This window comes from Tachyglossus aculeatus, chromosome 22, assembly GCF_015852505.1.
Source record: "Tachyglossus aculeatus isolate mTacAcu1 chromosome 22, mTacAcu1.pri, whole genome shotgun sequence".
Lineage (NCBI taxonomy): Eukaryota > Metazoa > Chordata > Mammalia > Monotremata > Tachyglossidae > Tachyglossus > Tachyglossus aculeatus.
Genome location: NC_052087.1, coordinates 38,602,896 through 38,614,958, shown reverse-complemented (window position 1 = coordinate 38,614,958; position 12,063 = coordinate 38,602,896). Strand labels below are relative to the sequence as shown.

At 49.5% G+C, this 12,063-nt stretch overlaps 1 protein-coding gene across 7 annotated transcripts in view; it reads right to left on the bottom strand.

The window, feature by feature from the left end:
- The window catches only part of MARK2 (microtubule affinity regulating kinase 2), an 86,178-nt gene extending 80,170 nt beyond the window's left edge, over positions 1 to 6,008 (bottom strand). For all 7 annotated transcript variants that reach the window (XM_038764100.1, XM_038764102.1, XM_038764103.1 and 4 more), the window contains exon 1: positions 5,889 to 6,008. In XM_038764100.1, the coding sequence (XP_038620028.1) occupies positions 5,889 to 5,942 (54 nt within the window). In that variant the 5' untranslated portion in view covers positions 5,943 to 6,008. The remainder of the gene's footprint in view (positions 1 to 5,888) is intronic.
- Positions 6,009 to 12,063: the final 6,055 nt, after the last annotated feature.

The window sequence follows — 12,063 nt, the reverse complement described above, 5'->3', positions numbered from 1 at the left end:
GACGAGTGTAATGGGTAGAAAAAAAAAAGAGAGCTCTTCCCATGTCTGAGACCAAAGCTCCAGGCTGAACCAACTACCAGACTCCAGAATTCAACCCATACCCGGCTCAACTTGCACCTTTTCACCAAGAAGCAAGCAATCCCTCCAAGGAAAAAATGTTGTCGATTGCCACGGAGCTAAGCATTTGCCTAAAACACCTATGGGAGATACTAAGTGCAAACAAAGTTGGGGAGGGAGCGGGGGGAAGAAAATATATAAAGGGGGAATGCAACACCAAGAACAAAACTAGGAAAGAAGAAAAGGAATATCTTAAATAAGGGAAACAAATGACTAAGCAGGATTTCTCCCTGAGAAAAGGTGGGCGTTCGCCTGAAAGCAGCATGTGGGTAAAACAGAAGGAAGGGTAATCAAGGAAAGGTTTGGGGATGAGAGGGAGAAGGAAGGACATAAGTAGAACTAGGGAGGTCAGCGTGGCTAAGTGAAAAGAGTATGGGTTTGGGAATCAAAGGTCGTGGGTTCTAATCCCGGCTCCGCTACTTGTCAGCTGTGTGACTTTGGGAAAGCCACTTCACTTCTCTGTGCCTCGGTTACTTTATCTGTAAAATGGGGGTTAAGACTGTGAACCCTATGTGGGACAACCTGATAACCCTGTATCCACTCCAGCGCTTAGAACGGCACTTGGCATATAGTAAGCGCTTAACAAATACCTTTATTATTATTATTTTCAACAAGATGGAAGGAAGCCATATGATGTACCCAGAGAAGACAGATCCCTTTCTGCTTGCCAGTTCGCCGCTGAGAGGGGTACGGGAGCCAAAGGTTCCCTCAAGGAGGGCTCCCTCAGATCTTCATGAAATCAGAAGTGGTGGTGGTTGGGGATGTTGGGGATATTGGGGATGAATGATACCCAGAGAGGGAGAGATGCACAAGTAGGGCCTGTCACATCCCCCAGTGAGGTGACAAGGAAAAGGATATTTTAGAAGACAAAGGAAACCTGTGATGGTCAGGCCTGAGGTGTGAGTGATGCAGACACTCCAGAGCTGATAAGAGATCACTTGGGAGGGTGATACCCATGCAGGGAAGAGCAGGATTACAGAGAAGAACCCTGAGGGCAAAATGTGAGGTAAGAAGGTGACAGCAGTGGGAAGCTAATGAGCTACAAACTAAGGCCTGAAAATGGGGGTAGGGAAATAGGGATGAATGAAGAGCAGCAGGATCCTGCCAGGTGGGGCAACACGAGGGAATAAGGCACGAGGGAATGTTGCCAATTTGTACTTCCCAAGCGCTTAGTACAGTGCTCTGCACATAGTAAGCGCTCAATAAATACGATTGATGATGAAGGCAGGGTGGCATGGCTGGAAGGGCAGCCTGGGGAGGCTGATGTCGTATGGAACAGGTTGCCACCAAGAAAAGGAGAGTGATCAATACCCGGGGGCTCAAAAGATGACTTGACGAGGTGTCACGCAGAAGCAGGAAGAAGGTAGGGTATTCCTATATGTAATAATAATAATAATAATGATGGCATTTGTTAAGCGCTTACTATGTGCCAAGCACTGTTCTAAGCGCTGGGGGTGATACAAGGTGATCAGGTTGTCCCACGGGGGGCTCACAGTCTTCATCCCCATTTGACAGATGAGGTAACTGAGGCCCAGAGAAGTGAAGTGACTTGCCCAAAGTCACACAGCTGACAAGTGGCAGGGCCGGGATTAGAACCCATGACCTCTGGCTCCCAAGCCCGTGCTCTTTCCACTGAGAGAAGGGGATGGAAGAGCAGAACGTAAAATGACAACAGGCCAGGGAGCAGGAGGAAAACACAGAGTAGCAGTGGGGAGGAAGAACTGAGGGGAACGTGCAGAAAAATGACGAGAGGGGGAACAGTGGGGACTCATAAAGCAGGAGGTAAAGGGCAAGAGCGATAAAATGATATGAAATGAGGGCTGGGGGGGGGGAAAAGGGTGATACTGGAGAGAAACAGAAGGGTAATGAGCAAGGAGTGGGCGAATGAAATGGGAAGGTGATGAGGGCGGCTTTGGCAAGTGATATGCAGGAGGGAGGTGCTGAATTTGGTGGGGGGAGGGAAGAGAAGAAGAGATAAAGGGGGTAAAGGATGATGGCATGCAGAGTGCAGGAAAATGATATCCAGGCGAAATATAAGCCAGGGATTCAAAGGGCAATTGAAAAACCTCAAAGGTGATATTGGGGAGGGGAAAGAAAGACCTCCTTCCTGATTATAATAATAAAAACAGCATCTGTTAAGCGCCTGCTAGTCATTCAATCGTATTTATTGAGCGCTTACCGTGTGTGAAGTGCTGTACTGTGCACAAGTCGTCAACATATGTGCCAAGCGCTGTTCTAAGCGCTGAGAACGGGAGTCGGCAGGCAGGGGGCTAGCCAAAGAGGGGGGCTTGGGAAAGGCGGAGATTTAAAAAAGGGGAAATCGGGGAAGAATGCAAGAAGGCGACCCTTCCAGACGCTGGGGAGGGCCCGTCTCTAGATGTTGCCGACTTGTACTTCCCCAGCGCTTAGTCCAGTGCTCTGCACACAGGAAGCGCTCAATAAATAGGACTGAATGAATTTATGAAGAAGCGGGGAGGGAAAGAGGTGGGGGAAGAGGCCGGGGTTCACTCATTCCATCCTTATGGGGCGCTTAGTGGGTGCAAAGCACTGGGCTAAGCGCCTGAGAGGTGAGCGCAGAGTCCCCTTCTGGACTGTGAGCCAGTTATTGGGTAGGGACCGTCTCTACATTCATTCACTAGTATTTATTGAGCGCTTACTGTGTACAGAGCACTGTACTAAACGCTTGTTGCCGACTGGTACTTCCCAAGCGCTTAGTCCAGTGCCCTGCACACAGGAAGCGCTCAAATACGATTCATTAATTCATTCAATCGTATTTATTGAGCGCTTCCTGTGTGCAGAACACTGGACTAAGCGCTTGAGAAGTACAAGTCGGCAACATCTGGAGACGACGGTCCCTTACCCAACAACGGCTCACAGTCTAGAAGGAGACAGACGACAAAATAAAATAAGTAGACAGGTGTCAATACCATCAGAACAAATAGAATTAAAGCTATAGGCACATCATTAGCAAAATAAATAGTAAATATGTACAATACAGTAATAAATCTGTACAAATATATATACAGGTGTTGTGGGGAGAGGAAGGAGGTGGGGCGGGGGGGATGGGGAGAAAGAGAGGAAAAAGGGGGCTTAGTCTGGGAAGGCCTCCTGGAGGAGGTGAGCTCCCAGTAGGATTGAATGAATGGGGGGGAAGGAGGACTGATTGAGCGCTTGCTGTGTGCACAACACTGAGCCCACTGTTGGGTAGGGACTGTCTCTATATGTTGCCAATTTATACTTCCCAAGCGCTTAGTACAGTGCTCTGCACATAGTAAGCGCTCAATAAATACGATTGATGATGATGATGGAAAGTGCAATTTGGCAACAGAGACGGTCCCTACCCAACAACGAACTCACAGTCTAGAAGGGGGAGACAGACAACAAAACAATAACATCAAAATAAAGTTATAGATATATACACATCATTAATACAATAGAATAATAAATATGTACAAATATACACAAGTGCTGTGGGGCGGACCATTCTACTTGTCTTGTTTTGTTGTCTGTCTCCCCCTTCTAGACTGTGAGCCCGTTGTTGGGTAGGGGCCGTGTCTGTTGCCGAATTGTACTTCCCAAGCGCTTAGTACTCTGCACACAGGAAGCGCTCAATAAATACCACTGACTGAATAAATGACCCACTTGCCTCCTCGGCTCCGGTCCTCGCCTCTCGCGGCGATCCCAGAAGGGTTGGGTAGGGACCATCTCTATATTATAATAATAATAATAACAATAATGATGGCGTTTGCTAAATGCTTACTATGTGCAAAGCACCGTTCTAAGCGCTGGGGAGGTTACAAGGTGATCAGGTTGCCCCACAGAGGGCTTACAGTCTTTATCCCCATTTTACAGATGAAGTAACTGAGGCACAGAGAATAATAATAATAATGATGATGGCATTTAAGCGCTTACGATGTGCCAAGCACTGTTCTAAGCACTGGGGAGGTTACAAGGTGATCAGGTTATCCCACAGAGGGCTCACAGTTTTTATCCCCATTTTACAGATGAGGTAACAGGCACAGAGAATAATAATAATAATAATGATGGCATTTGTTAAGCGCTTACTATGTGCAAAGCACTGTTCTAGGCGCTGGGGAGGTTACAAGGTGATCAGGTTAATCCCACAGAGGGCTTACAGTTTTTACCCCCATTTTACAGATGAGGTCACTGAGGCCCACAGAAGTGAAGTGACTTGCCTCAAAGTCACACAGCTGACAGTTGGCGGGGCTGGGATTTGAACCCCCGACCTCTGACTCCAAAGCCCGGGCTCTTTCCACTGAGCCACGCTGCTTCTTCTATATTCATTCAATCGTATTTATTGAGCGCTTACTGTGTGCAGAGCCCTGGACTAAGCGCTTGGGAAGGACCAGTTGGCAACATCTAGAGACGGTCCCTACCCAACAGTGGGCTCACAATGTTGCCGACCTGTACTTCCCAAGCGCTCAGTACAGTGCCCTGCACACAGTAAGCGCTCACTAAGTACGACTGAATCAATCAATCGTATTTAGTGGACGCTTACTGTGTGCAGAGCACTGTACTAGGCGCTTGGGAAGTACAAGTTGGCAACATCTAGAGACAGTCCCTACCCAACAGCGGGCTCACAGTCTAGAATCAATCAATCCATCGTATTGATTGAGCGCTTACTGTGTGCAGAACACTGGACTAAGCGCTTGGGAAGTACAAGTTGGCAACATCTAGAGACGGTCCCTACCCAACAGTGGGCTCACAGTCTAGAATCAATCAATCCATCGTATTGATTGAGCGCTTACTGTGTGCAGAGCACTGGACTAAGCGCTTGGGAAGTACAAGTTGGCAACATACCAACAGTGGGCTCACAGCCTAGAATCAATCAATCGTATTGATTGAGCGCTTACTGTGTGCAGAGCACTGTACTAAGCGCTTGGGAAGGACAAGTTGGCAACATCTAGAGACAGTCCCTACCCAACAGCGGGCTCACAGCCTAGAATCAATCAATCGTATTGATTGAGCGCTTACTGTGTGCAGAGCACTGTACTAAGCGCTTGGGAAGGACAAGTTGAAAACATCTAGAGACGGTCCCTACCCAACAGCGGGCTCACAGGCTAGAATCAATCAATCCTACTGATTGAGCGCTCACTGTGTGCAGAGCACTGTACTAAGCGCTTGGGAAGTACAAGTTGGCAACATCTAGAGACGGTCCCTACCCAACAGCGGGCTCACAGCCTAGAATCAATCAATCAATCGTATTTCTTGAGCGCTTTCTGTGTGCAGAGCACTGGACTAAGCGCTTGGGAAGTCCAAATTGGCAATATATAGAGACGGTCCCTACCCAACGGTGGGCTCACAGTCTAAAAGGGGGAGACAGAGAACAAAACCAAACATACTAACAAAATAGAATAAATAGAATAGATATGGACAAGTAAAATAGAGTAATAAATATGTACAAACATATATACAGGTGCTGTGGGGAAGGGAAGGAGGTTTTGTTGTCTGTCTCCCCCTTCTAGACTGTAAGCCCACTGCTGGGTAGGGACTGTCTCTGTATGTTGCCAGCTTGGACTTCCCAAGCGCTTAGTCCAGTGCTCTGCACACAGTAAGCGCTCAATCAATACGATTGATGATGACGATGATGAGGTAAGATGGGGGGGATGGAGAGGGGGACGAGGGGGAGAGGAAGGAAGGGGCTTCCCAGGCGCTTAGTCCAGCGCTCTGCACACGGTAAGCGCTCAATCAATACGATTGATTGATGATTGATTGATTGATCGATATGGCAGGCCGCCCGGCTCCCTTACCTGCTCCGTGTCCCTCTCGTTGAGCGTGGGCAGCGGGGTCCGGGCGCTGGACATGGCGCCGCCGCCTCAGGGGAGGGCAAGGCGGAGGAGGAGCGGGAGGCGGCGCGCGGCCGGCCCGACGGACGGACGGACGGACGGCCGGCCGGGAGGGACGCGGGGAGGCCGGCTGGGCCGCTCACGCCAGGCCGGGGATGCGCCCGTGGGGCTAGGCCGCGCGGGCTCCGGGCCGCCCCCGCCCGGGCCCCAGCTGGTAGTGCCGCCGCCGCCGCCGCCGCCGCCTCCTCCTCTCGGCCGGCCCAGGCCGCCCAATCCCCTCGGCGCTCCGCCGGGGCCCTCAGCGGCTCCGCTCGGCGCCCGGCTCCCAGGCCGCTGCTCCCAACATGGCCGCCGACAGCCGCCGGAAACACCCGAAGCCGCTTCGGACCGCTGCCGGACGCGGCCGACGGCGACTGCTCCCCCCCGCGGGCGCGCGCTCGGAAACAGCCGAAGACGGGGGCGCGCGGGCTCCGGAAACACCCGAGTCGGCCCCGCCTCGGGCGCCCTTCGGACATTTCCGGCAACGCCCGAAGTCCCCGCCCCCGGCTCCCTTCGGGTCTTTCCGCCGCTCTCCGGCTGTTTCCGCCTCCGAGACGCGCGCGTGGGTCGCGCGGCAGGCTGGGCTTGATAATGACGGCATTTGGTAATAATAATAATGATAATGATGGCATTTATTAAGCGCTTACTATGTGCCAAGCACTGTTCTAACCGCTGGGGAGGTTACCAGGTGATCAGTTTGTCCCACGGGGGGCTTACGGTCTTCATCCCCATTTTACAGATGAGGGAACTGAGGCCCAGAGAATAATAATAATAATGATGGCATTTATTAAGCGCTTACTATGTGCAAAGCACTGTTCTAAGCGCTGGGGAGGTTACAAGGTGATCAGGTGGTCCCACGGGGGGCTCACGGTCTTCATCCCCATTTGACAGATGAGGGAACTGAGGCCCAGAGAATAATCAATCAATCAATCAATCAATCAATCGTATTTATTGAGCGCTTACTATGTGCAGAGCACTGTACTAAGCGCTTGGGAAGTACAAATTGGCATCACATAGAGACAGTCCCTACCCAACAGTGGGCTCACAGTCTAAAAGGGGGAGACAGAGAACAGAACCAAACATACCAACAAAATAAAATAAGTAGGATAGAAATGTACAAGTAAAATAAATAAATAAATAGATAAATAGAGTAATAAATATGTACAACCATATATACATATATACAGGTGCTGTGGGGAAGGGAAGGAGGTAAGACGGGAGGATGGAGAGGGGGACGAGGGGGAGAGGAAAGAAGGGGCTCAGTCTGGGAAGGCCTCCTGGAGGAGGTGAGCTCTCAGCAGGGCCTTGAAGGGAGGAAGAGAGCTAGCTTGGCGGATGGGCGGAGGGAGGGCATTCCAGGCCCGGGGGATGACGTGGGCCGGGGGTCGATGGCGGGACAGGCGAGAGCGAGGTACAGTGAGGAGATTAGTGGTGGAGGAGCGGAGGGTGCGGGCTGGGCTGGAGAAGGAGAGAAGGGAGGTGAGGTAGGAGGGGGGCGAGGTGATGGACAGCCTTGAAGCCCAGGGTGAGGAGTTTCTGCTTGATGCGCAGATTGATCGGTAGCCATTGGAGGTTTTTGAGGAGGGGAGTAATATGTCCAGAGCGTTTCTGGACAAAGATAATCCGGGCAGCAGCATGAAGTATGGATTGAAGTGGAGAGAGACACGAGGATGGGAGATCAGAGAGAAGGCTAGTGCAGTAGTCCAGACGGGATAGGATGAGAGCTTGAATTAGCAGGGTAGCGGTTTGGATGGAGAGGAAAGGGCGGATCTTGGCAATGTTGCGGAGCTGAGACCGGCAGGTTTTGGTGACGGCTTGGATGTGAGGGGTGAATGAGAGAGCGGAGTCGAGGATGACACCAAGGTTGCGGGCTTGTGAGACGGAAAGGATGGTAGTGCCGTCAACAGAGATGGGAAAGTCTGGGAGAGGACAAGGTTTGGGAGGGAAGACAAGGAGCTCAGTCTTCGACATGTTGAGCTTCAGGTGGCGGGCGGACATCCAGATGGAGATGTCCTGAAGGCAGGAGGAGATGCGAGCCTGGAGGGAGGGGGAGAGAGCAGGGGCAGAGATGTAGATCTGGGTGTCATCAGCGTAGAGATGATAGTTGAAGCCGTGGGAGCGAATGAGGTCACCAAGGGAGTGAGTGTAGATTGAGAACAGAAGGGGACCAAGCACTGAACCTTGGGGAACCCCCACAGTAAGAGGATGGGAGGGGGAGGAGGAGCCTGCAAAAGAGACTGAGAAAGAACGACCGGAGAGATAAGAGGAGAACCAGGAGAGGACGGAGTCTGTGAATAATAATAATAATAGCATTTATTAAGCGCTTACTATGTGCAAAGCACTGTTCTAAGCGCTGGGGGTTTACAGGGTGATCAGGTTGTCCCACGGGGGGCTCACGGTCTTCATCCCCATTTGACAGATGAGGGAACTGAGGCCCAGAGAATAATAATAATAATAATAATAATAATAGCATTTATTAAGCACTTACTATTTGCAAAGCACCGTTCTAAGCGCTGGGAAGTTTACAAGGTGATCAGGTTGTCCCACGGGGGGCTCACGGTCTTCATCCCCATTTGACAGATGAGAGAACTGAGGCCCAGAGAAGAATAATAATACTGATAGCATTTATTAAGCGCTTACTATGTGCAAAGCACCGTTCTAAGTGCTGGGGAGTTTACAAGGTGATCAGGTTGTCCCACGGGGGGCTCACGGTCTTCATCCCCATTTGACAGATGAGGGAACTGAGGCCCAGAGAATAATAATAATAATAATAACAACAACAATAATAATAATAATAATAGCATTTATTAAGCGCTTACTATGTGCAAAGCACTGTTCTAAGCGCTGGGGAGGTTACAAGGTGATCAGGTTGTCCCACGGGGGGCTCACGGTCTTCATCCCCATTTGACAGGGGAGGGAACTGAGGCCCAGAGAATAATAATAATAATAATAATAATAATAATAGCATTTATTAAGCGCTTACTATGTGCAAAGCATCGTTCTAAGCACTGGTGAGTTTACAAGGTGATCAGGTTGTCCCACGGGGGGCTCACGGTCTTCATCCCCATTTGACAGATGAGGGAACTGAGGCCCAGAGAATGATAATAATAATACTACTAATAATAATAATAATAATGATAGCATTTATTAAGCGCTCACTATGTGCAAAGCACTGTTCTAAGCGCTGGGGAGGTTACAAGGTGATCATGTCCCACGGGGGGCTCACGGTCTTCATCCCCATTTGACAGATGAGGGAACTGAGGCCCAGAGAATAATAATAATAATGATGGCATTTGCTAAGCACTTACTATGTGCTAAGCATATTTATTACTATATGTATATGTACATATAAATGTACATATTACTCTATTTATTTTACTTGTACATATCTATTCTATTTATTTTATTTTGTTAATATGTTTGGTTTTGTTCTCTGTCTCCCGCTTTTAGACTGTGAGCCCACTGTTGGGTAGGGCCTGTCTCTATATGTTGCCAACTTGTACTTCCCAAGCGCTTAGTGCAGTGCTCTGCACACAGTAAGCGCTCAATAAATACGATTGAATGAATGAATGAATGAATATGGCGATAGGACGAGGCCTTTAACCCTGCCCGCGGCTGGCCCCGTCTTGTTGGAAGGCAGTGGCCCAATTATTTATTCACTTACGATCAACGTGATAACGGAGCACAACGCACTGCCTACCCCTGATTACCGACTTCCCCGAGCGGTGAGAAGCAGCGTGGCTCAGCGGAAAGAGCACGGGCTTCGGAGTCGGAGGTCACGGGTTCAAATCCCGGCTCCGCCAACTGTCAGCTGTGTGACTTTGGGTGAGTCACTTAACTTCTCTGTGCCTGTTACCTCATCTGCGAAATGAGGATGAAGACTGTGAGCCCCCCCATGGGACAACCTGATCACCTTGTAACCTCCCCGGTGCTTAGAACAGTGCTTTGCACATAGTGAGCGCTTAATAAATGCCATCATTATTATTTCGTGCTGTAGAGGCAGAGGCAGCTCATCACCATTTGGGCTCCGGCGGCCAAAGTCAATAAGGACGCTATGCCAGGTAGGAAGGATTAAGCCAGCCCGGTAGGCAGAAACGTTCCCTTTCATGGGCAATAAGGGAGAAACTCCAACCGCTCCCTACCCCCTCGAAAAGCAGCGTGGCCTAGTTCACACATCCATTCATTTAATTGTATTTATTAAGTGCTTACTGTGGGCAGGAGACTGTGTTAAGCATTTGGGAAAGTACAATATAGCAATAAAGAATGAAGATCCCTGCCCACAACGAGCTCACAGTCATTCATTCATTCGTATTTATTGTATTTGTATTGAATTGTATTTATTCATTCAATTGTATTATCAGGCAAAAACTCACTCTTGGCTTCAAGGCTCTCCATCACCTCGCCCCCTCCTAAGAATAATAATAATAATGATGATGATGGCATTTATTAAGTGCTTACTATGTGCAAAGCACTGTTTTAAGCCCTGGGGAGGCTACAAGGTGATCAGGTTGTCCCACAGGGGGCTCACATTCTTAATCCCCCATTTTACAGATGAGGGAACTGAGGCACAGAGAAGTTAAGCGACTTGCCCAAAGTCACACAGCTGACAATTGGCGGAGTTGGGATTTGAACCCATGACCTCTGACTCCAAAGCCCATGCTCTTTCCACTGAGCAATGCTGCTTCAACCTCACCTCACCTCCTACCTCACCTCCCTTCTCTCCTTCTCCAGGCCAGCCCACACCCTCCGCTCCTTTGCCGTTAACCTCCTCACTGTGCCTCGTTCTCACCTGTCCCGCCTTCGACCCCCAGCCCACATCCTCAATCAATCAATCAATCAATCGGATTTATTGAGCGCTTACTGTGCACAGAGCACTGTACTAAGCGCCTGGGAAGTACAGGTTGGCAACATATAGAGACAGTCCCTACCCAACAGTGGGCTTGCAGTCTAAAATGGGGAGACAGAGAACAAAACCAAACGTCCTCCCCCTGGCCTGGAATGCCCTCCTCCTGCACATCCACCAAGCTAGCCCTCTTCCTCCCTTCAAAGCCCTACTGAGAGCTCACCTCCTCCAGGAGGCCTTCCCACACTGAGCCCCCTCCTTCCTCTCCTCCTCCTCCCCCCGCCTTACCTCCTTCCCCTCCCCACACCACCCATATCTATGTATATGTTTGTACATATTTATTACTGTTTATTTTACTTGTACATATTTATTCTATTTATTTTATTTTGTTAATATGTTTTGTTTTGTTCTCTGTCTCCCCCTTCTAGACTGTGGGCCCACTGTTGGGTAGGGACCGTCTCTATATGTTGCCAACTTGTACTTCCCAAGCGCTTAGTACAGTGCTCTGCACACAGTGAGCGCTCAATACGATTGAATGAATGAATTTATTGAGCACTGTGTGCAGAGCACTGTACTAAGCCCTTGGAAAGTACAATTTGGCAACAGATAGAGACAACCCCTACCCAACAATGGGCTCACAGTCTAGAAGGGGGAGACAGACAAAACAGCAGCAGCGTGACTCAGTGGAAAGAGCCCGGGCTTTGGAGTCAGAGGTCATGGGTTCAAATTCCGGCTCTGCCAAGTGTCAGCTGTGTGACTTTGGGCAAGTCACTTAACTTCTCTGTGCCTCAGTGACCTCATCTGTAAAATGGGGATTAAGACTGTGAGCCCCACGTGGGACAACCTGATCACCTTGTAACCTCCCCAACACTTAGAACAGTGCTTTATACATAGTAAGCGCTTAATAAAAGCCATCATCATTAAAACAAAGCAAGTAGACAGGCAGTCTAGAGGCCTAGTGGAAGGAACACAGCCCTGGGAGTCAGAGGATCTGGGTCCTATTTCCAGCTCCACCATGTATCCTGCTGTGTGACCTTGGGCAAGTCACTTAACTTCTCTTTGCTTGTTTTCTCATCTGCAACATGGTGATTCAATATCTGTTCTCCCTCCTACCTAGACTGAGTCCCATGGGGGACCTGATTTATCTTGTATAATAATAATGATGGTATTTGTTAAGCGCTTACTATGTGCCAAGCACTGTAGCTACCTCAGTGCTTCGTACAGTACTTGGCACATACTAAGTGCTTAACAAATACA